The following is a 24974-nucleotide window of genomic DNA, read 5'->3' as shown; positions in this document are numbered from 1 at the left end:
TCGATATCCGCGATAGGTTCTCTCGTAACTCATTGATTGAATTAAACTGAAAGATGTCATGTCTTTTGATTAGGTTCATCACGCCGAGCAAGTTGTCTGTTTTTGTGGTAAAGCTTGGGGCTAAGTGTAGTAATTATCTTAGAATCTTTCCAAATGCGATTCTTCGCCTGCAACTACTTTCATTATTCCATGTTTGGCTACCATTCGGTTTCATTTCTATGCTAATGAAAACTACGTTGCTCGTATACTGAGATCTCGCCTGCATTCAGCCATCATTATTACCAAGGCATGCAGTGTCAACAGAAATAACCATAACGAGCAATAATTCACTACTGTTGATTTTCATTAATTCAAATCTATGGAGAACCGAAGGGCCATTTTTCAATCAAGATTTATGCTATCAGATCAGGCTATGCGCAAGTTTCAGGTACGTTTTACGTGCTGTGGAGTCGTAATTGGGTTTCAGGAAAGAAAAGTGCTATTTTATTATGAGATCATATATCAATTGACATGCATTCTGGTCATGAAGAGTTCTCAAAGTTTTCGGAAAGTGTAAATTTCAAAACTTTTCTGACACTTCAGAATGCGATGGTGGTGTGCACAGACATGTATATGGATTTTTCCGTCTTAAGGACACACTGGAGGAATGATACTGTCTATGGGTGCCAGACGAACTAATGGTAATGGTGACTCTGGAGATATGATGAGTAACGGTTATCCCTTTAATGATATATTAATATCAATGGAAACTTGGCATTGGTCACTCATGGTCAGATTTTGATCTCTTATGTGAGAGGTTCATAACTCTTTCATGGCCAGAGCAGAGGTCAATGTTCGTATGCAGAAATTTGTTAATCGCAGTTTTGAAAGGTGTCAGTACTGTCACCCAGAGCACCAACAGAGGATGAGCCAGAATGTGACTTTCCTATCATCCAAGATGCAATTAAAGATGCAATTTGTGTGGACACCACAACGAATAGGCGAGAGAGGGGTAGACCCTGAGGGGACTTGGATAAATGCCGCATGACCATCGAAAGGACCTGCAGATCGGCTAGGCCGGACACTAAGGTGAGGTGTTATCCATTGGTGTCTGATTGGTCGGGAGGAATTCAACATGGCGGACATAACTGATCAATCCATTTCTTGTCCAACCATCGAGGGAATAGATTGGGTACCAATCGCCATTTCTTCCCACAAATTTGGGTGCTTCACTTCTCTTTGATCGACACCCAATTCGCCTGCCGATCATGGCCGACCCATGCAATTAGGGACTTCACGTTTGAAGAGCTCTCGACGCTTCGCCCGGATGTGACAGTCGTTGCCAAATCGTGATCCACCCCGCGGCGCCGCCCGTCTCTCCTCTCACCTCCAACAGGATCATGCCTCCTTCCGAGCCTCACCCATCAGACATTTCAGAGGCAAATTAACGCTCATCAGTACCTCGGGCCCTGGAAGATAGAGTGGTAAACAATGCATTGAAGACCAGGCAATGATGCCTGGATGCACACCTATTAGTTTCAACGAGTTTCTACCCTAGGGCCAGCGGTCTTTCGCTTTGAACTCGGAACTTAAGTTGTTCTCTGTAAAGGTCTTTACTTTCAAAAGCGGTATTTGCCTGAAATATTTCTGCTGTAATTTGCCACTTTATATCTCCAAATAAAGCAGATCACAATATTAATCAGATCTCGAGTCTTCGGCGCCTGTCATTCGAGATAGATGCGGGAATTTGGGGACGTCTTGGTGGCTGCCTGGGGGTTCGTTGTGTAAGGCTGGTAATGAATTGGAGAATAACTGACATCGTTCTTGAGGTGACAGAAGCCGGACTGATCACTATGATGATGACGCAGCCATGTCATGAACAGATTCTGCTATCCGTCGAGTTTGAAATTGAAATCGAAAATACAGTATTGGCAGGCCTAACGGAACTCTTTGTGTCCCTGATGTGGTGATTTGGAGATGAGAACTTGAGATGAAAACTTAATTTGATTTGTCACGACTTAAATTACCCTAGGGTTCCATTGGTTGAAATTATTAGTTGGTGATATTGCTTACATCACGCAAGACCACTAATGTTGCTTTGAATGATATTCTCTTCAATTTAACTGTTGAAAAATAAGTTATTCTGAACATTGTCATCAATTTGCAAGATGTGAACAATACAATCGATCTTTCTTATCAAACAATACAACACATTTGAACATTGAAATTATTTATACATGTAAAACATTTCACAACTTGTCCGAGAATAGAACATCTTCGAAATGGCTGTAAGCAACCCGGCTGTAGATAGAATCATTGTTGTTTTAAACCCAAGGCGATTCAGTGTGTCTGCAATTTTAATCAACATAACGAACGTAACTATGTAAATAATAATATGACCTTTGATGATAAATCAAGATTTTTTAAAGCATTTCTTATTTTGCACTTTTCGTAGCCTTCGCCTTATCCGTTTATTGGACGGGCAATCATTGAACGCTCTCTGATTTGAGAGTATATTTGATACATTGACTGATTTCAATCATTCTAAGGCATTTCAAAGGTCATATGATAGTGTTACAACAGATTAGTGTTTCACTAGTTTAGTGTTACACAACCTTTACACGACCAAAAACTGTTTCCATGGGCCAGTTATCACCGACCCAGTCTTTCCATGAAGGCTGCTTGACTTGACTAACAATGCAACATTGGAAAAACTAAAATATTCAGGATTACATTATCATATTGGCCTAATTACAACTGCATGGTGTTCAAATTGTTGATGTCCATAATTGACATGCACTAAATAATAAATGCTAAATCTGAAGGTACTCATTGTAATTAATATTTGCTTTCTCCACATTACAAAGTTGTACATGTACATGTACATGTACATTGTACCTTGTAATGAAGTTTTGGAATATGTGTTATCTTGAGAAACATACATAGGACACTGATCTCGTAAACTACGCGTCCATGGCTCTGACGTGTCACATCTGTTTTTGTACCATAATCTACATGATAAAAAACCGCCCATTATACTCGAATGCTGTCAAAAGGTCAATGCTTGGCGTTTCTATATGACAGGCGATCAAAGGAGCCGTCATCTCAAATGACATAAATCACTATCAATAGAAGAATTAGCTACTTGTTTATTACTTTGATCTAAAGCTTAATTACCGAGCTTGTCCTGACATCTGACCCCGTTTGTCATCTCGCGATATATATCACTTTAATTTTATTACACACAATGGCAGAGTGGCTATATATTACTTCAGATAACGATATATGCCGCCATGCGCCATGCATATGTATGAACCTCAATGCCATTATGGTCTGGTTGCTCCTGCATTCCAAACAAAAGTCGCGTCAAGTTGAGATGAATATGATATGTCTGCGCTTGATGAGCACTTCTAAGACTCACTCTTTCCGTTTATCCCAGACATAGTTGATAAACGACACAACAAAATGACCATCGACAACAGATAAGTTGACAGAAGTTGGTTGTTTTCCATCTGTCCCTCAAACTACTTGTCCAGTCTTGTATAACATCACTGGACGACTTCCACAGAAATCTTATCGGATGTCACCTAAATCCTGTTTCTTCCGATAAAAGACAAGATGTATGTTCGTATCCAATCGCCTGGTGTCGTTTTATGACCATCGGTAAAAGTACGTTGCGACCAATATTGTTCGAAACCAGAATTCGTTGATGAGAACCAGGGTGATTTGAAAATACTGTTGTCCTTGCAAAACGTCTGATGAAAGTAAGTTGAGGAGGTTTCGTTTGCAGTTCTGCAAGAGTACAGTAAAGTTGACGTCATCATTGTGGCAAAATCTGTGTGAAGAAATTCGTCAACACTTTAACTGCTTCTCGTGTGTTTGTTATTTCAGATCTGGGAGGGGGATCACACTGCATGCTAGCGCCTGGTTAATTTTGCCGATACATATGACTATAGGCAGACATGCAAGCTCTGTACTTACATTACATTACATTACATAAAAAGCAACGAAACTTAGCCATTTCGTTTCTCACACATATCTGTGTGTGTATAACTACATTATCATCGATCATATTCCACACCATTTTTCTCAAAATATCTAAAACATTCCTTTGGTCGTAACGCGAGAATTGCAGGTCTATTGAGCTCCAGGCGGAATGGTGAATACCCAACCCCCAGGGAGGAAACAAAGTTTATATAACCTGCACAACGATGAGCAGTATTATATATATTTTCAAAGCCTTCAAGTTAAGCGTGTCAAAGTTACTTATTGATACTTTGCCCAGGGCTGTTTCACATTCACGCTGGAATGTATCACTTGCCCGAACCACGCGTACATTTCCTAATAGAAAGAACTCAAAATGCACACAGTGATTTCAGGCAGTTCACTGTGTTCATCATGTAACTTGGCTGAACCACATGTATATTTCATAACAGAAAGCAATTTATATGTACAGCAATTCCTATCAATTCATAATGAAATCAATCAAAGACTTCATCAATTTCGATTGATTTTCCGACTTTAAAATCTTTATTGGTATAAATTACCTGGTGGCTAAATGTTACGTAGAAGATGGCATTGTATGACGAACCAACAAAAAAAGTCGCCGGTTTGATAATTGTCATGTTGGTTTTAAATTGACAAAGGAATCAGATAGTAATGAAAATAACGAACATCAGGCATTCTCCGGTTTCATGTTAGATAAATTAAAAGTATTCGTTCTTTTCTGTGTCAGTAGAAAAGAGATTCGCTTAAAAATATGGCTGAGAAAATGTCGAATGATGAAAGAAGTGATATACCCAACAGGCATGAAAGGCTTTCCCTTTGAAATTGATATTTCGTGTTGTGCAGTGTCTGGTTGGCAGAATCAGGAAAGTTTGTTTTTGAATGAATGACTGACTGATAGCCATTTTACCTGAATAGGTATTGCACTATTTGCTGTTGTTCAATGCAGTGTGTCACTCTGTGTCACTGATCATCCTGTGTTGATTCTGCAGTGTGGTATCCCATAAAATCACTAGGTCAATGATCTATGGCGTCCCTGTATTCAATGCGTTGTGTTCAATGCAGGGTGCCCCATATATATTTAGGTCATTGGTCATCCTTTGTCTAATCGAGTGTGGCGCCCCATATATTTAGGTAACCCTGTTTTCAAGGTGGCGCCCCATATACCTGTATTTAGGTCACTGCAAAATACCAGTGGACCTAAATTCGTCTAATGACCTAACTCGGGCGATCGCGCCATTGCCAACCGTCGTACGGTGGAATGTCCGAATTTTGTTACTTCTTGGTGCATGTCCGGTCAAAGCACACTCAAGATTGATAGGCCCTTCAACATCTTATGGCAGGCCTTGTTACCATTAAGCCGTTTCTCGAGGCGTTTTGACAGATTACAACCAAAGGCGGCACTATCTTTGAAGATCTCGGGCCGGGCGTTATCAAAGAATGTCTTAGTGCATACAAGCGTGTAAATGCACTCACCGCGGATAAAGGCTTTACGTGTGTAAAGTGTAATCCGTACTGTGCAATATTACCGAAATAAATGGGCCCAACAGGCAAATCCCTATCCGAGTAAATCGTAGTATTTTTAAGTCTTTTCTTATGGTCTTTTTTTGCAGACTTCGTTCCCTATTTGGATTTTGGTGCACTGCTCAAACACCATTGACTGGGAACAAAGGTCGAATCATATCCTTGAGTGGTTGCTCGACGGGGTGAAAATTGGAAGAGACAGGTCTGGTCAACAAGTGCAATTAGTAAAATATGTCCCATCTCTGCATCCATAATCTGAATTAAAGTTATAAATGAGTTCCGAAATGGGCGCACTGAACTTTTTTGTAAATACTCCAACTGTTTTGTATTTTACTACGGAAAAAAAGTGTTTTTTTGCCTCAACACCAATCATGTATATACCATAAGACCTGCTTCGCTCTCCATCAGTCAATACTGAGCCCAACCTGATAAATCATATAGGGCGCCATCTCGAACAGTCGTAATAGCGGAGTCCAATGCAATTTGTCAGTAGAGGACGATCTTGACAGCATGGACCTTGTTTTACATTGATTTGCGTTAGATCATGATGAATCTATTAGAAGACATGGCAGGAAGTAGGCCCTATCCCAGTATGGCAATCTTGTCATCAAATACGGGATCTGGGTTACATCAAAGAAATGAGAGGAGAAACGAGGCCACGAGAGGTTTCCTACGCGAATGCATCACACTCATTTGTATCGGCCTATATATAGTGGCTCAAAGCTGCGGCAAACATAAAGACAACGTCGTACTTCAGCAGAGCAGAAGCACCAAAAATTATTGCTTTATCAGTTTCTAATTCTAAATTTGTCTCCACAACTGCCTATACATATAGAGTTTGACTAAAAGGACGGTATGCAAAACAGCTTGATATCAGCAGACCAACTCTGGTAGTTGAGAACTTCCTGATCTCAAATGAAGAAACGACCTTATCTGTTCCTGCAGAATATCCGGCTGGTTTGTGAATATGAATCAAAGGAATGCTAGAAATGCCAACTAATTAGAACATCGAAATCAAGCAGAGTCCAAGTCGGCGAGAAACCCCTCCAAGCTGGGTTGGATTAAGTAAGAAATGTGTATCCGGTCGGTTTATACAGTGTATAAGTACTTCCAAAGCAGCAGTTTTCATGACTTCCTACCGCATTGGCCAATCAGATACCCCCAATTCTGCTTCACCGGTGCAGCCTTGGGAATCTCGAACCAATCACACGGGAGTGATGTTGCGCAATACTTACAGTTGACTATGCGTTAGGAAAGTGGTGAATTAGTTACTCGTTCTTATCATTATCTTCCGGCATGCAGCTGAGACAGGCAGTCTGGATTTTCTTACTCTGACCCATCAATCATTCGGCGATATTTTTAATTACCCCAGCATCGTTACCAAATTTTATTAACTCCGAAAATTTATCCTTCGAGGAGCCGAGGCAAATATTTACATGTTAATATTCAAACAGCGCTTGATGATAAACACCCGTTGGGAATGCAAGTTGAACTTATTAATTCGCCTCCCGAGCTCGTAATTTATAAATGATGGCCTCAAAACTAATTCGCCCAACTCTAAACCTGCCAGCATGAGAATTTATGGCTCTTCATGCACATAAAACATCTCGTGTAAAACGCTATTAGGGTGAATTTTCAACTTCAAAGGTACGCTCACGGCGATAAATCAGTTAGGATGTAAATAATAACAATATATCACAGCGGGTTGACTAGTTTGTCAGGTGGCTGTCAGTACCGATCCATGTGCAGGTTTTCACCCAGGCTAATGCGTATCTTGATAGTGTTTAGGCCCGAGCCGCCAAAGAAAGAATAGCAGCCATGTCAAGTAAAGCATTTATTATCTACTGGACCTTTTACCCATTTAAATAATGACCCCGGTAAACGATATGTTCGGGCTGTCAAGTTTGATTTATGTTCACAAACTTCACATTATGCTATTCTTTACTTCCATTTTATGTTTGGTTGAAAAATGCTGCCAACTATCGGAGTTGTGCACAAAGAAATCGTCTGCCAGATGCCGAGGATTGACATCCCAGGTAGGGCGATTTTTAGGGATTCGTCTGCGGGAACTGCCATCAATTAAAGATTCCTGCTCCATAACAAGTCGATCGACTTCAAAGACTGCTCAAAATGGTTACGTCTCGGTAAGACTTTATTTTCTTGTAGAGTTTCATTCAGTAAAAGAACTGTATTTCATCTTCCCGGTAAACAAAATAAACGTGTACATGTATTTTGAAGTCTTGTTGCCAATATCAAATTTTACAGAATTTTTATTGCAGACGTGTCTTGAATAAAATCCCACATCCATACTTACTGGTATTTTTGTTCATCAATACTAGTATTTTTGTAGAGTGTCATCCCGAAAGTGGTCAAACGAGAAATGATTGAAAATGTTTAATTTTGCCAACAGAAATCGTATTGTTTGTTTTAGATGTTGTATTCATTCGTAGATGAAGTACCAAGCAAACAGTAAGAATGAGGTCCGTCGGACACAGCCAACAGTTCCCTTACGCCAGGAAATCAAAGCAAACTAAAATATAATTTGATATTTCATATATTTATCTCTCTCTCGCTCTCTCTCTCTATTTTCAACCTTTAAGAACTTGAACACTGCTTTCACTTCAATACAATGACGAGGGTGCAGATAATCACAATTGAAAGGCATTCAAGTTGTAGGATAAAAAAAGAAATCAGACGAAACTTCCTCGAAAAAGGAGGATATTTGAAAAACTGTCATGGAGTGCCAAATAGAGCAATTTGATTGGTCAGTAATTCGGGTCAGTAATGAATATTGACCAATCCGATGGCTTCCTTATAAAAAATGATTAAAAGGAGCACGGGGTTGCTTCAACGATTCCAAGGAATTTCGTCCGATTTCCAAAAGTGATAAAGGACCGTGGGGGGCTTATATTTTTCGGAAACCAACCAGGGACATTTATCGCACAGTGACGATGCACATCATATAGAATATAGAATCGATATACTAATCTTTGATTTTATGTACAAAACTATACAGAATAATAACATAATATTAATACAAAGCAATAAAGTTCACATGGAAATTGGTGTATATCCTGGTTTGTAATAACGAAGTATTTCATTCATTACCTCTTTTTTACTTTTCCTGTTCTAATTCTTTGCGAGGATTTTAACGCCGCAAATGAAACATTTCTCATGGCACTGTAATCCATTAACTACATTCGTTATTTGGACTGGTGTTCGGTTTACTAAACCCTAATGAATGGTTCTTTCGTTTAGATATGTTCATTAACGGACGATAAATTATTTTTCATTATTTTCCACACCATTTATGATCAATCTTTCTAATCATTCGGCAGTGATCTTCCATAAAAAACGAACAAAATGATTGTGGAATATTTTTTGACATGGTGCTAAATAATTCATAACAACTGGCAATTCAAAATGACACAGAACTTTACGAATTAAGACTTCCATATAGAAAACAGCAATTAAAGTGTATTATCGGGAAAATTGGAGAACCGAATTCGTGTTTTCCATGGCAATCTTTCATTAAAATGTACTCGGAAGTATGTGAATTACCCCTGGACATTCGTTTATTTTACCTGCAAATAACGCATTACCAAAAAGTATGGAGCGCCAATTGCACATTGATCACAAAGCTAATACCCTAAACAGTGAAATTTCCAACTGAAAACACGAATTTGTTCTTACACTTTTAACCACAAGTTTTCGTCCACATCAAGAGGAAAGGGTCCAAATGAGTGATAAATAAGGTTAATCCAGGCGTATACTTAATAGCACATACGTCATAATGTTTCACAGTTTCTGAGTTCATGGTGCGACTGCTGCGCCAAGTCTCTGTCCATACAACGCATATGGTGAATAATATGGTCCCATGGATGGAAAGGGCATTGGTGGCATTGAGGGGGCTGCACTTGATAATGAGGAAAGTCCGGCGGATTTGGCATAGGGGTGATATCTGCTAGCTGCTAGGGCACTACTGATTGGGCTGAGGCTTGTTGGATAGTTCCTATGAAGAGAGTTGGGGCTCAATGAACCATGACTGTAATGCGAACCTAGCGTGCTGGCGACAGAGACGCTGGGCATTGACACACTGGGGTACGAATATGACGGTAAGACTGATGCTAATGACAATGACGTAGAAATGTCTGTAGATGACGTATGAGTGCGCAAGTGTTGTAAGAGTTCTTCAGACGTAGAGAAACGTTTCCCGCAATGATCTGTCCCCGACATCCAGTTACACACGTAAGGTAGTCCATGATGTGCTGCCATTAAACTATGAGAGTAAAGTGAACCTAGTCCATTTGTTCCTGAGAGTTGGCTTGCCCCGGGTACGGGCAAAACGGGCACTGTGAGGGGAGTGCCGGATAGTCCAAGGCTGCTTGAGGCAGCAAGAGATTTCTCGTGATTACATTGCGTACAACCAGCGGCACATGTTCCCGAAAGCTGAGCACTACGCATGGTAAGTTGGCAGTTCGTACAGTAAGGGTCTCTGCAGATGGGGACTAAAGTAGTAGCACCGGTGGCAGTTTTAACCTGAGCATAAGCCACGTAGGGTGACACAGACGAACCCCCAGATAAGGCTGCGAGATCATGCCCGGACCTAGCAAGGCTGGCATGGGCAGCTAACGCCGACGTGTAAGCTGCATTTGCGCTGTGAATGCTGCTGGGGTCCAATGCGAATGGATGTCCAAGAAGATGAGGGTCCAATCCTGGATGGTGAGAATAGCTGGCTGCTCCCGAAACTGGCACTGCCGTTGGCTTGAGAGTTGCACCGGGCGTTGGTTGTGTTGGCTGCGAAGATAGTCCTGTTTTTGATTCTGAGCTCGTTTTTACATCGCCATGTTTGCTATCCAAGGCGAGGCTGTAATGGGTGTTGGAGTGAGCGGACGGGATGGGTGAATGGCTACTGGAAACGGGCGTGTGGGCGTTGACAGGGCTGCGGGTCTTGGGTGAGCCCGTACTTGGAGAGTATTTCCCGCTGTTGGGCGAGTGGGTGATTGGTACGAGTGAGGGCATCTCCTTCGGCGGAGCACTGCTCGGTGTCTTGCTGTCCTTCTTATCAGCAGGCGAGGATCGCTTGTCATGGTCACTGCTCGACTTTTCGGACGATGTTCGGCCATCTTTCTTTTCGATGGGCGGTATCAGCGGTTTAGCTGGTGTGGTATCTTTACCAATGTTGCTGCATGTCTGGGCAAGCAAGGCCAATGGGCTCTTTTTGGCATCCAACTGCAAAGACAAGAGATGCAAATGATTAAGAATAATGTTTTGAAGGGAGAAAATACAAAGTTGAAATACTTTTGGTACGAATCGACTGGCCTGAAAGGTTTACAACTGTCATGAAATTGGAAGAAGGAAGTATATATATGAATAATACAACACACGATCAATCAATATATATCAGTAGCATGTGTACCACTTTCTTGACAGAGAAAGATGTCATATTTTAACAACTGGCGAAGAACACACATCCTGGGTGCCATATCAACAGATCAACGAGAAAGCAGGACATAAAATCAATCCAACCAGAAGTATCTCGCGAAAATAAATAGGGTGAAACCAACACACGAGGAAGCACAGAAAACATGATGTATGAGCCTACATGTGTGTATCCTGCAGTTGAGTTGACAGATACGCCTTTTGTTACCCAACGATGATAAATGAGCAATATGAAATGATATGCATGCACTCGTTCCCATGCATAATCATAGCCATGACTAACCGGCGCCTATGTGGATTGTTTAGGCTTGCGAAATCTCACCAAGTCTGTCACGAATTAGATATCAATTTTCGCTCTATTTGTCGGCTAGATTAAAGGATCGTGATACTAAAGAACTCTGAGTGTGAATTTGGCTGATAAAGATGTTAATGTTTGTCTGGTGTTCGATTCAGATGGCCACTCATGCCATTGGCAGCAATTAATTGTATTTGACCAGAAACTCTCTTGACCAACCAAAGGTTACAGTCGCCAAAGTGACTGGAGACCTTAATTTCATTTCATGAGATGCGAAATACGTGATGAAAATCTTAAATCCTCGCCAGTCTCTCTTGTAGCATGGACACAAAATATTTCTTAGGCCTTGCCGGCAAAGGAATAATTCTCGTGATTGTCCATATCATCATCAGTTTTTCTCATCTGATAAGTGATATGATTACTTAGACCATGATCATGATCTTTTTGAAGGCTTCATCACGAAGTCTTTGTTGTCGGTCATGACATGTTCGTGAGACTTCCCAACACAACACCATGATAATACGAATCACTTCTTTATTCCACGACGCATGATGAACGAAAAATCAATTTGTGAATGACGGATTACTGTGTATTTAAGACGCCTGTCCATCAGGATTGATAGATAAGTCATTTCTCCAGATTGTCACACTAAAGACATAATAATTCGTCAAACCAGTCCACACGACACGGAAATCAAAGGAAGGGTACATTTCAAAGGCTTGCTAATCCAAGACCAATCAATCAAATTGTCTGTGTTGTCAATAACCGCGCGATCAATAATGTGTTATTAGGAATTCTTGTGTCAGATTTTCACCATGATATCACTCCATATAGTTAATTTGAAATGCATTTCGGACTGAAAAGTGGCAGGAGAAAGGGAGCAGTATGTATGCAATACAACATTCGACCATTGACACATTGTCATAAACCACCAAGTCGCAAAGGACATACTGCTGACGAATGTCCAGTTTCATGACACGACAAGCTGAGCTCAGTACGCATCCAAATGCTGATAGCATGCAATTCGAGCCAAGACGGTATCGATATCATTTATTTGTAGTCGTATAGCCGTGCAATACACTGACAGACTATTCGAGCGAAAAATATGACCCAGGCTTGACCAAAATTATGCCGCATTTCATTACAGATGGACATAGACCAGTAGACAATGATGATAAACAAAATTCTTCCAACAGCTTATTTTCTCGCATCGTCATGCTGGGGTTTTCAAAACCAGATGCCGGTAGGCTACCACTAAAAATGGCTGTCCATTTGTTTAAACAATAATGACTGTGGCTTTAATTTCAAATCAAGGTACAGACAGTTGATTCTCAGTTCGTCACGGTCACTCCTCGTATGTCGTGGAAGCTGGATGTGAGCAGAGTACAGCAATTTAACATCATCAACATAAAAGATCGCCAAAACCAAATAAATACTTCCAAAAAGTATATTGGCATCACGAGGCATTACACAAAATGGGAAGTCAGCAAAGGGCAAGGGAAAAAGGACCCGCAACACACAGTCATTCAGCATTGGTCAACAACACAAAAGTTGAGAAATTGGAAAAAAAGAAAGGATTTACTCACCGTTGTTGGCAAAGGTTGAAGGTACTCATGGTGTAAGTACTGTGATGCTGTTTGAAGCATGGTCAAGATATTTCCTCTTGATCGTTAGGTAGAAGTCACGACTATATCCAAGCACGATGTTGTATCAAAGGCAGAATATCCAGAAATGATAGTCCCAAGCTCTGATGGGAAGTAGGAATGTGAAGACGATGTTTTACACAAGGCTCTCAATTACTCTAGACATCGACTGCTGGGCTAACTGGCACAATGTGATTGCACACAGCAGGCACTCGGTTTTATTGAAACATGCCTTCCTTACTCAAAGCTTGCCGACACCACTTGTGTTCTGCTTACAGATGAAAGGAATTCACCGCCGACCAATCAGGAGGTGGCTTAAGAGTGACGGCAAGCTGCGATTGGCGGGAGGTGATGTGTGCGCTGTCAGTTCCGATAAATGGTTTTAGTGATAAATGGCCATGTGACCCACCCGGGCGAATCATGAGCTGATAATCAGATTGGCAGTCGGCCAGCCGTCATTTTCCGCACACTAATCAATCAACTTGATGGCTCGCCTGTCAATCAAATGTGAATAATGTCAACTATTGTTGGCAATGTGTATGGCACAAAGGAGGAAACACGCTGAAAAGATAAATACTAATCGTGCAAAATAAACGTAATTTATGCTCCGACAAAACAATTTTTAACTCATAAAAGCACCTTCAAAGAGGTGCTTTCAATGGGTCTGGCAACGCACAGACTATCGGTTAATGGGTCGCTTTGCCCAGGACGGGGCCAGAATACCCCTTGCTGGAAAAGTAATGACATTCTGTGTAGTTGTAATGGCTGAATGGCAGTCGGCGGGCCAGATCAAAGCCTGGGCCATATAATTGAGCCTCTTATCGATCGGGCTCGTACAAGCAGGGGTGTTTTGAAAACAGATTGGGATTGACATGTTGAAAAGCTTGACAGGTCCATGTTGACAGCTGAGACAATCCATCGGTAACTTCAAACAGGCCACTTCAGATTCTTATCGCCTTCAATAAACACTTGAAGGAACTCAATCCGCGGCCTGGTTGGCAGGCATCTCACCAACACCCAGACCACAGAGATTCTATTTCAAATGGACTGGGTGAATCAAGGCGACATTTCCATGGTGGCGAGGTTGGATAAAGGGCCTGGGGCACTCCCCGGGTGCGACCCTCTACTCATTTTGGAGGATCATGCGAGGCGACCAGACCGAGAAATGAAGTACCCCTTTTCTTGTCCCGTTTTTGCCAGCGAAAAATGGGATGAATTCGAGACCGGCTACAGGTTAGGACTTTTAAGAACCCTAAACAAGGAAGGCTCGGCACTGTCTGATGAAGTTATTAACTGGTCGGTGAAAACTTTTCTCATCAGATTGTGCAGGTTTTGGGAGCGAGTCTTTTCATGTTTGTGACCAGCTATTGATTGCAGTCAGCAGTTTAGTGGAGGTATGTGGCCTCTTTGGCCGTTGCTACCCACTAGTACTCCCAGGGTTGATAATGCTTCCTAGCATTGAAATATCAAGTTTATGCTATGTTACGCAGCCTACGTTCTGACAGACGGGTTGAGATTCGCAAGTTCTGAACTCTCAAGAGCACTGCATGGTGCCGTATTTCACAAGTGAACACGTCCATGAGATATTACACGATCTGATCTGATCTCAAAGCCCACAACGCCGGCTCAGCTCTCAGAGATCTCAAACGTCGAACTTGCCCAAGGCTATATACTTCAATGTCTTTTACTTTTGCCGCTTCTGAGATAGTTTGAGTGAAAAGAGTTGTTTTCTCATCGGCCACACATGGTCTGTCAGTTCAGGTTTACACAAAACACTCCACAAGCTGGAAGATGTCAAACTCGCCTCGGTGACTGACGTGAAACAGAATGAGAGGTTTCTGCTCAGCCGGGATAAACAATACTGTTGATGTTCTTGCGATGGCTCTCACTGGAAATGGATGCTGATAAAAGACGGATGCAACAGGACTTTGATTGATGGGGTGTTGTCTCAACTTGGCGCCGCAGTGCTGGACTCTGAAGGGTCGCAGAATGAAGCAGATGATCCGTAGGTCCGAGAGGGATCCTGGGGTTTTGAGTTCATGAGTTCTTGCAAAGACCCCAGGCGGATCTGATATGATGATCTCGTCTGCACTGTATGTTTGGATTGTTGAGTGAAGGCGGCATTGGCTTCACTAAGCAAAGGTAATGCACATGTTTACAGAAACAGCATGTTGCATGCTTTTCCCGCTGTTTGATGTGATAGGTGTCAGTCATTCAATCCTAGCCCAAGGAAGAACTCTGCTTGATTGATAGGTTTCAATCTAGAGTGGCGAAATCAAAGGTCGGCACAGTGAAAGCCATATGTCAGCCAATGTATCGGGTGGCAGCTATTCAATGCCTTGATGGACAGGGCCTTTTGTGAGTGACAGTCTACCATCACCCCGACTGTGACCAGACATCCTATTGGAGACAGGAAACATGGTTCTAGTTGTTCGCACTATAATTGAGTCCTCAAGCTGTGCTTTGAAGTGTCCCGATTGAACAGCGCGTCGAGGCTGCGGGGTTCCTCGGTTCGGACACTTTGACAGTGCTTGATAGACAGTCTTTTTGTTGTGGACGGGTGATTAGCAAATTTCAGTGGGTGGGTAAATGGTCGGTTGAGCCCCGCCAAACGAGACAGAGTACTTAACTGTGTGTTTGATGTACCGCATACGGCGATAAAGTAGTCGGTATTCTACATTAAAGCTGGTCCAAAGTGTCAAATCAGACGAACACTCTGTTTACCTAGCCCGCCTTCTTTGTCCAAACGACTTGGACGACCATCACCGCAGTTGACATTTTTTGTGAAGGAATCTCGAGATCAAAGCTACCGATGAGCTGTCAATCATTGGTAAGCTGATCCACGTCTGATTGATATCATAATCTGATTAGCTGTGCGCAAACGAGTTCGCACTACGTTCAAATAATGAATATTGACATGCTCGAAGCTTGTACATGCTGTTACACTTGGCAGGTACGAGAGTCTAATCCTTGGTAAATATTGGCGATCTGGTGGCCAAGCAGGCGTCACAGACCCATTACGCTTTGGTGGCGGTCTCTCTGATCTCCCATAAGATTACACTGGTCTCCAAAACAGCTCTTGAGGAGAGGTTTTATCGCCTTGACAAACGCCGCATTGTTGGGTGATAAAACAAATATGTGGACATTTTGATAGAGACCATATAATTGTAAACCTGTCATGATTATCAATGGAGTAGATTTTGACCCCTTGTATGTATGTAAGACGGGATTACGAACAGGTTTAAGCAGCTTTTGAAACAATGGGCGCGACCCTTCACACGTCTGGCGTTGCTCTCAAAGAAGGGCCTGCCACTCCACTTCACCTGTGTTTCCTTGGTGCATATTTTGCCCCATGTTTTTTGTTATCGTTGTCGCTAATGGGTATTCGGAAAAGTCCAAGGCAGCCACTGGCATTTCTGGCTATTCAGTTCATCGTGGACTGGACATGACCACATCGGTCCAAGAAGAACAAGATGCCGAGAGTTCAACAGGTTCACATCGGAAACAAGACCATAACCCAAGCGCCCTTTTTTCAGCGCTGCTCGCCAAGTCCAATCTTAACACAAGAGACTTACAACGTTTTAAATTTCGGCATGGGTGCGAGTTTGTGCCAAGTCATTAAAAGTTGCCTTTTCCAGAACTGGACAAGAGCTCTTTTCTGTGTAGTGCTTATGATGAGAGCGTTTTCAGCCGAAATACAACGAATATCCAATTGCAGCTGATGCATATGGTCGTGTATCCCTATGCAAGTAAAAGAAACCTCTAAATGACAATCACGAGTATTCAATCAATGATCAGTGGCATCTGCGGACCTAGTTGTGTAAATCACAGGGCATGTAAAAACGCACAACAAAACACCAGAGAGTGACTGGTCATAAGGGAACCTCATAAAGCAAAGAACGATTTGAGATTCTACTCTCCCAAATCTGCTTGCAAGCTTCCAGTTAAAAAGTGAGTGTGACTCTAAAATAAGTTTTGAACCAACCTCTCCATCGAAATGGGTGGTAGCTTCTGAGACACTCACTTTAAAAGCTGCCTTACCCCGGCATCTTCCCATCAATTTATTCTAGCCGCCTGTCCTCCTCCTCCTCCACCTACCCACTTGACCATACCATCATGATGGACACTGAAAATAACTCCAATAAAGAGCATCCTCTTGCAAACAGGGCCTACAACACGACTTCTCCTAACCCATGATTCCACATGTCCATCCTTGCCAATTATGAGTGGTCGAGTCCCTCCGTGTACATACATGCATAGGCCTATACAGCCGCCCATACAGCATGCAGTATCACAGAAAAAGGGAATGCCCAACTTTCGATGGAGAAGGCAAGTAAAATGCCATCTCATCTGCCACCTCATAGGATAGGCATGCTAAGCAATGTCATGTATGGAGAACCTAGGCTGCAGAGTATAAACATAATAATGAGGAAAGATGGTAAGATGACACGATTCAGTTCGCCAGCACACAGCTTTGCACAAAGAATGCCGATGGCATCATACCTCGTGACCTAGTGATATTTTTCTCTCTGCGAGAGGGCAGCACCTCCTGGTCTGTAAGAGATTATTTCGCGCCTTAACTGCAGGTCTCCAAACTCGCGCCTCCAGTGTCAAGATTGCGTTGTAAGGAACGGAATCAGCGCCTCTAGTGTCAAAATTGGCAGGTCTCCTGAAATGAAAAGTCCCAATACAATAACCTGGTCATTTCAATGGAATAAGGAGGCCGAGTACCACATAGGTAAACGGCATGAAGATCCAGAATCAGTCGAATCAATCAATCACCAAAAAAGCAGTCGCAACGCAAGGCCAACTGACAAGACTCGTCATCAAAGAATTGAAAAGAAAAAATACCGTCCCATGACCTCCGAGATTAAATCGCACAACCCCGGGCACAATCCTTCCTCCATGGTTTCACTTTTGCTTCATAGATGGCAGCAGCTACCGGTTACAGATACACCTCGGTCTCAATTCCTGCCAGCTGAGACAACCTACTACATCTCCACAGAGGCCCTTGGGAATGGCTTTTTTATTCATGAAGCCAAAGATGCAGTGTCTCAAATAGCATACTGTGAGCTATATTTGGGCTGAGTGAATCAGTGTGAGTGAATGAGCCATAGAGGAGATCACAACGTCACAACCAAAGAACGCTATAAAAGGTTTACCTGGAGAAGACCCCCGTTTTGCCCGGGAAGAAGACGCACTTGGTTTATACACTGATACATTCATTTAATTCAGCAATTGGGAAAACCTACCAGAACGTAATCTATATACATATTATAGGGACCAGTGGGGGAAAGACAGCGTCATAACCTCTGGAGCGGACACACTTAACTCATAGATTCAGCATATCGGGGAATTAACCACTATGTCACAAACTAATATTGGAACGCGATCTGGGGACCAGTGGGGAAAGACAGCCTCACAATCAATGTGTATCTCAGGAGAGGACATGCTGTAGGAGGCTTTTTGACTTATTTGAGGGCCAGGGAGGTGAAATATACCAAAAACAAGGTTTAAAACATGGCTTCTCACCTTGGCTTCCCACTTTACCATTGATTCAGCATCGGGAAATTATCCACCATGTCACAACCTTGACTACATGAATTAGAGCATTGCAGCCAATAACTTAAGACTTCAAAGAGACAGACTCTCAATCTACATGACTAGGATGCTCCAGAGAAGACCAGCCGTCGGGGATAATCCAAGTGACTAAAGACACTTTGACAGGAGACTGTATGTCAGAGACAAGACTGAAGACATGCTCTCATTCAAATGACTCCGACTCTTGGTCAGAAGACAAGAATTCGAAGACACAAACTACTGATCTGAATGACTCAAGACACTCCGTCATAAGACCTATCATCAGATGATAAACCAAAGACACAAGAGAGACACTGTTTGTCAGAAACAATGACATACATGAAAGAACTGAAGCTTATTTACAGAACAATATAAAGACACATTTATTCATAATTTATATGAAAGTCATCCAAGCACTTGATGAAGTTTATCCAAATATTTACAAATACAATCATGTCTGCCACAAGAATCTAGATGGATACATGCTCAGTTAAATATGGACATGGCCAATGACAATAATTTTCGTACAAATATTTAAGATACAAATACCCACAACAGTGAGGTCACCCCTTCTGTCATGTTTAGGCCATCCTAATATACAAGGCTTTGGTTCAGACTCTCAGAATGCATTTCAGCTCAACTACCAGCTCTTTCTTAATCAAAAACACTAATTCCCCCATATTTCATACAACAGAAGTGGTTATTTACTTTCTTCTGTGGCAAACATATCTTCAAGAAGCATATACTGACCATACATCAAAATTTGTAAAATGAAGTGACATGATGAAAGGCTTGAATACAGATACCGTTAAAACCTCTTTTAGCTGTCCAATCTAAAGCTGAACAACCATACAGTACTATCCAGAAAAAATAAAGTCTTTAAGAGTTCAGAGCTCAATAAGGTATCATTTTGTTCGTCTTTATTTTACCCATGCAGTGAATTGATCTGACCACTTCATATATATAAAATATATCAAAAGGAAAGATTTTACCCCAAGAAAACATTCTTTCCCTTGTTATGATTTCTCATGTGTACATTTTCATGAAAAAGTTTTCTCCCATGGTATCAAACAATCTTGAGATGATCCCTGAACAAGTTCAAAAACGATTCACCTGCCCAAAGGCTTAATAAGGCAAAGCTACAAAGACCTTTACAACCATGGGTGCAAATTTCCCTCCCTTTTCACAGCTACCAAAGCAACTAAAACTAAAATTAGGCTTGCTAACCAAGCAGGCATATACTGTTAGACCGACGCCAAAAGTCAACTGGTTGAATCCGTTCCAACTGCATTTTTTAGGCCAAGGTATGGAAGCAACGAAAGAGAGGACGATGCCAAACATCGGTTTTTGATTTAGTTTTGGAAAGAAACGAAATCAGTCAAGTTTTCAGGCATTGGTGTATTTGAAGCTTATCCCGACTGCGATAAATCCTAAGCTCTAATACTTTTCTCATAAAATGTGCATACACCAAGTTATATTCACAACATTTCTGTGAGATACAACAATTTTTGCATAGCGTAAGTTACAATTCAGTGTTCTTCACTTTTGAAACCTGAATTGTTATGCTGCCTGCAATTTTTTTTGTATTTTTGTTGATTAGGAAAGTTTTCTTGAATATAGCAGACAACTAACAGTGATTTACTCTCTTATATACTAGTAGTACAACAGTCAATGACTTTTTGTTAAAACTGAGTAGGCAAAATCAGTGAAATTTAACAGCAAGTGAAAAGTGTTCATGTACAAAGCACTATCTTGATAGGCATCCTCAAAAACCTATCACTTCAATAGGTTTTGGGTATCCTTCACTTATAATTCTTTCTTTGTTGTAAACATCTTTGCTGATTTCATCACAGGTACTCTTAAGGCAGAATTCTCCAGGAAATCTGATCATGTCCTGCCATGAAGGGCATGGCAGCACGAGGTAGGAGTGTTGACTACTGCTTCACTGTTTCTTTTGAAGGCTGAAAGAAAAGGCAAGATGTTAAGGTACCTTAGGACAACATGACTTACGCATTCTGTCTCTCTGCTTTAAAAAAATACTATGGTCTCATAGTCTCTCGGCTATTGATGACTTACATGAGATAATGGCGGATGGCGTCATGAAAGGCAACACAGCCACGTCGTTTGTGATGTCTTTTGGATTTCCACTATTTTATCTTCACAACGTCTTATTGAGTGCAATTATCCAACCATGAAAACATACCTTTTCTTTCGTTATCACTGGGACATGTCCCATGGATGGATCAAGAAACATTTTAGGAATATCAGCACCGAAGTATATTTTGTTATTGGCAGCTATGGCTTCGTATTTCCTTAGTTCCAGGTACTCCTTTGTTAGTGTCACCTGGAAAGAGAGGACAAAGGGAATCTGAATAAAGAAGCTGGGGCAGTGGCAAAGAGGTTATTCATAGAAGTCATGGGTTTGAATCCTTTGCGAACCACTCGGTTATATCCCATTACAATTTGAGCAGTGAATGAGTCTTAGTAGCAGTTGTTTCTCAACACACCTTGCCTTGGAAAGGCAGGCGATGCTAAGGGCAAGGGTATGTCCCTGGAAAAGTGCTACTGTATAGGAGAAATCGAACAGCCAGTACTCACTTTATTAGCTTCTGCTACTCTGTGAGCCTTATAATATTCTGCATCGGCCATCGCCTTCTCTTTCGCTAAATGGGTCATATCTGGAAACAAAGACAATAAACTTTAGTCATGACACATATTTTGACAATATTTTCTCTCCACACAGACAACTGTAAGATCACAAAATCACAAGATTACAATAGTACGACTAACAACTACAGTGGACCTCCAAAGCAGACATCCCTGTATTAAAAAGACCAACTGGTGATTTCCAACTTATAACTGCACAGGTGGCATCTTCTTGCAATAATAACACAATATTTACCTTCAATTTCTGATATTTTCCTCTGCGATTCTTTCTCCATGATTTTCTGGCCCCACTGAATTTTAGACACTTGAGCCGCTTTTTCAGCCTCTGAAATTTAGGAGGAGAAAAATATTCATCACTTTCGTCTTCATGAAGCAAGTCATAGCATTAGAATAATGAGTACTTAACGATGTAATTACAGCAATAAACTAACATATTTTCTGAAGCTAATACTGGCCTTAATGTAGGTGACAATAATATAATCATGCTAAAGGGTTAGAACAGTTCAAAGTATTCAACCAATTTGAAGATCTTGCTATGAAAGCAAGATCTTTGCACCAGCATGCACCGCCTTCATATAAATACTGTTTGTCATTTAATCACTGAGTGAGGTAACTGACATGTCATCTTCTTCATATGTTCATGGAAAGAATTGCTGTTACACCAACAAGATGAATCACTGCACCGTACCAATGACAGCTTTCTTCCTCTCGGTCTCCGCCTCCTTCTCAACAACCTTCTGTCGCTCAACTGTGATCAACAACTTGGATTTCTCACCCTCCCTAGAAAGACAAAGATTTTAAATCAGTTAGGAATTTTCAAACAGAAAATATACCAGTGCATAGATTTGCTCAAATTTACTGAAAATACATAATAAGCTACAACAAATGTAGATGCATTTTGAAAGATGGCTGCGACACTTACATGCTTTCATAGTTTTTGCGGATCGATTCTGGAATCTTTGGCTTAGTCACTCTTACTGCTTGGATGAATAGTCCAGGCGCCATATCTGTTAAATCTAACTGAAGAGATTTCTTGAGGTTTTCATCTATTTGATCTGGAAACGAAGGAAGAAAATTCAAACGGAAGCCTTTTATAAGTCCCTGCTGCTTATTTGCTTTTCTTTCAATGCAAGTGCAGTCTTTGGTACAATTTCGAGTTTTACGGCGAGATGAGGCATATATTGTTCCAATTCTGCTCTCAAATTAAACCCTTTTCAAGAGGAAAAAAAGGAAATCCTCAAGAAATCAAAACGTTACATCCCTGTATGAAGCAACAGCAGCTGACTTTGTCATGATTCACTAATAAATCCCCCCAAAAAATGTTTGATCTTTCTTGCTGATACATGATTTCTTGATATTCTTCACTTGATACTTACCAAACAAATCAATATAGACCTCATGTAGGGAATGGACACTGCAGAATTGATTCAACTCGTGGTGGATTTTGTTATAAATCAATGTACGATCATAATCAGCAGTGTAGTTTTTCACAATATCGTAAACTGGAAGAAATCAATTGCAGTAAACATTAGTGATGATTATTGGTGAATAACAGCTTATTCTACATTGTATGCACTCAACAGGATATTTGGCAGTAAGACCTCAACATGTGGTTTGCTTGAGCCTGAATAGAATCTATTGAGTTGTGATCTAATCAGCCTTACTGCGACTTTGATTTGATTGGAAAGTAGTTCACAGTATTTGTAGTAGTTGAATGTGACCTACCAGTATTTGAATTCAACAAGTTTACAACTTCTATTCTATCAAAGTAGATAACAACACCACCACTGAAATTGATAAACACAACATTAGCAAGACATTCGATTTGTTATCTATATTTGAATGCACATCTTTCTGGATTGTAATAATTAATCATCCTTATAACAACTTGTTGTATGTAGAGAAATCCTGTGTTGTTGACTGTAATTTCCACTCATCCAGTTGGTTTTTTTTAGGACAAAATCACAAGCAGAAGAATCCTCCACCTCAAAAGATTGCCACAAGAAAAATAAAGGGAATTCTTATCATCTTTATTTTTGTCTTCATAAGACGCAATTTATCCCAACTTACCTGGTGCCACAAGGGACGTTTTTAACTTCGTCTGTTTGGAGTGTCGTCTGCACAGATCTAAATGTTGTTATGAATGGAAACATGATGTGAAAGCCAGGCCCCGTGGTTCCAGTGAGCAAGGCTCCACCCCTATAGTACACACCAACATGACCTGTAAACAAAACCAGAAACAATAGATATATTTAGGTCCAAGTCAGCACTTTCCAGTAAACATGTTGCAAGAATAGGGAGCAAAAATCTACTGTAGACTTTTGCCTCAAATACTGACTGAAAATGTTGGCAGGAGCCACTGACTAAGTGACTTTAATTACTATGAGCTTCTAAAGGAACAAAATAGACTTCCTTATTAAACAGAAAAGGAGGTCTCTCAGAGTGTGATACTGTGAACCGTTATACAAATATCTTCGTACATGCACAGTGTATTGATTATTGGGGTCTACTGGGTTTCAACAAAAAGTATGCCTTTCAGTCGTACAGGTTTTCAAACAGTTTGTTTCAGTTCAAATCGATGAATACCTCTGATCCCAGGAACATACCTTCTTCAATACGATGCAAGGAGAAGTTGAGCATAAAACCAAGAAGAGCAAACACAACTGCTATCACAGGTCCCACTGGTACTGCCATAACTGAAACTGGACACAAAGAAATAAATAGTTTTGTAATGGACAAGTATCTATGAAAACTACACCATTACTCTCCAAGTTTCTTGTGAGCAATGCCTTCAACCCCTCTACTTGATTAGTTTCATATGTGATCTTGGTCGAGTCACCAACTACTGCAGATAAATTCCATCCATATTCAGCTTTCAGGCACTTTTCCCCATGACCACTAGACCGCATAATTGATGTGCAACTTCCTGATTGGGTGAAGAGACATCATCGCACCAGTCGAAGGAAGCCGTAGATATGGCCAAGGCGCTGGGCCTGGGACTGGGTGGTGAGCAGTCTTGCATGGCCTTGACCTTGAGACGGAGTCGGAAGCCAATAAAAAAGGAACTGGGAGGCTGTGTGTGATGCGCGTGTCAGTGTTTTGGCTCACACACAGTCAGTGGGCCATATGTGACTGGACGCGGTGATGTCTATCGACTGGGTGGGCGAACATAACTTTACATGCAATGCGCAATGTATGCATCCATGCAGCATTACTCCAGTAGGATGGTCAGTGTTGGTGTATGCATGCATGCATGCACTCTGATCAGTGGGCGAGTGGTGAACCGAAACGAGTTCGTGATCTTTTAACACTAACATATAACAATAGCAGACCACTCAACCACAATCATGATATGGGAATTTCGGACATTGTTAGGTACTATAGACAAACCTTTACCTATTCTATTGACGAAATGGGCCAAATAGCGGGATGTATCGAATAAACGGGGTGCAAAGTTTGATCAAAAAATGTAGAAATTGAGTGCCTCGTCAACCATGTTTTATGACAAAGAGCTAGCCTCAACCTTGACCTATTCAGTGTCTAAGTGCATTGATTCTGAACAATAAGTACTGTACACAGTACATGGTTTGAGGTACTAAAAGCCGGTTTTAGCCGCATTTTCGTAAGATTTGAGTCACAGGGAATGAGAGGGGTGGCGGCACATTGTTGCTTTCTCTCTTTGTTTAGGGAATACAAGCAAGAAAAAGTCATTGACTAGCTAGTTGTCTTTTGTATTGTCGAAAAAAGGTATGAGAAACCTCAAACACGAACAAACCCGGGCCAATCAATGAGAGGTCATAGGAAAGACAAGTGACTTGTCCAAGACATGAAACACAGCG

General features: G+C 41.3%; 2 protein-coding genes across 3 annotated transcripts; both read right to left on the bottom strand.

Annotated features, from left to right (window-relative positions):
* Positions 1-8046: 8046 nt before the first annotated feature.
* On the bottom strand, positions 8047-13206 carry LOC135485486 (zinc finger protein Noc-like). Its single transcript, XM_064767563.1, has 2 exons — positions 12832-13206; positions 8047-10740 (listed from the first exon to the last, which is right to left on the bottom strand). Exons 1-2 carry the CDS (start codon positions 12889-12891, stop codon positions 9322-9324), a joined length of 1479 nt encoding a protein of 492 aa, XP_064623633.1. The 5' UTR covers positions 12892-13206; the 3' UTR covers positions 8047-9321.
* Positions 13207-18808: 5602 nt separating this feature from the next.
* LOC135485420 (erlin-2-B-like) lies at positions 18809-24629 on the bottom strand. Of its 2 annotated transcripts, none has more exons than XM_064767423.1 (11): positions 24532-24629; positions 23742-23837; positions 23206-23356; positions 22861-22922; positions 22512-22637; positions 22058-22190; positions 21824-21915; positions 21371-21460; positions 21067-21146; positions 20672-20812; positions 18809-20429 (listed from the first exon to the last, which is right to left on the bottom strand). In XM_064767423.1, the coding sequence occupies exons 2-11, from the start codon at positions 23827-23829 to the stop codon at positions 20403-20405; spliced, it is 990 nt and encodes a 329-aa protein (XP_064623493.1). In that variant the 5' UTR covers positions 23830-23837; positions 24532-24629; the 3' UTR covers positions 18809-20402. The 2 variants fall into 2 exon arrangements, with proteins under 2 accessions (XP_064623493.1, XP_064623501.1); XM_064767431.1 differs by having other exon boundaries at positions 23742-23831; positions 24532-24620.
* Positions 24630-24974: the final 345 nt, after the last annotated feature.

Source organism: Lineus longissimus, chromosome 1 (assembly GCF_910592395.1).
Source record: "Lineus longissimus chromosome 1, tnLinLong1.2, whole genome shotgun sequence".
NCBI classification, from domain to species: domain Eukaryota; kingdom Metazoa; phylum Nemertea; class Pilidiophora; order Heteronemertea; family Lineidae; genus Lineus; species Lineus longissimus.
This window is presented reverse-complemented; position numbering and strand designations above follow the sequence as displayed.

What these genes read in the sequence shown, in the direction of transcription:
- LOC135485486 (XM_064767563.1), bottom strand. Translation starts at nt 12,891, where the DNA reads ATGCTTCAAACAGCATCACAGTACTTACACCATGAGTACCTTCAACCT. An exon ending in TTCAACCTTTGCCAACAACG is followed by an intron (nt 10,741 to 12,831) that starts GTGAGTAAATCC and finishes TTGTCTTTGCAG; the next exon opens with TTGGATGCCAAAAAGAGCCC.
- LOC135485420 (XM_064767423.1), bottom strand. Translation starts at nt 23,829, where the DNA reads ATGGCAGTACCAGTGGGACCTGTGATAGCAGTTGTGTTTGCTCTTCTT. An exon ending in CTTGCATCGTATTGAAGAAG is followed by an intron (nt 23,357 to 23,741) that starts GTATGTTCCTGG and finishes TTTTGTTTACAG; the next exon opens with GTCATGTTGGTGTGTACTAT. An exon ending in CGCAAAAACTATGAAAGCAT is followed by an intron (nt 21,916 to 22,057) that starts GTAAGTGTCGCA and finishes TTGTCTTTCTAG; the next exon opens with GGAGGGTGAGAAATCCAAGT.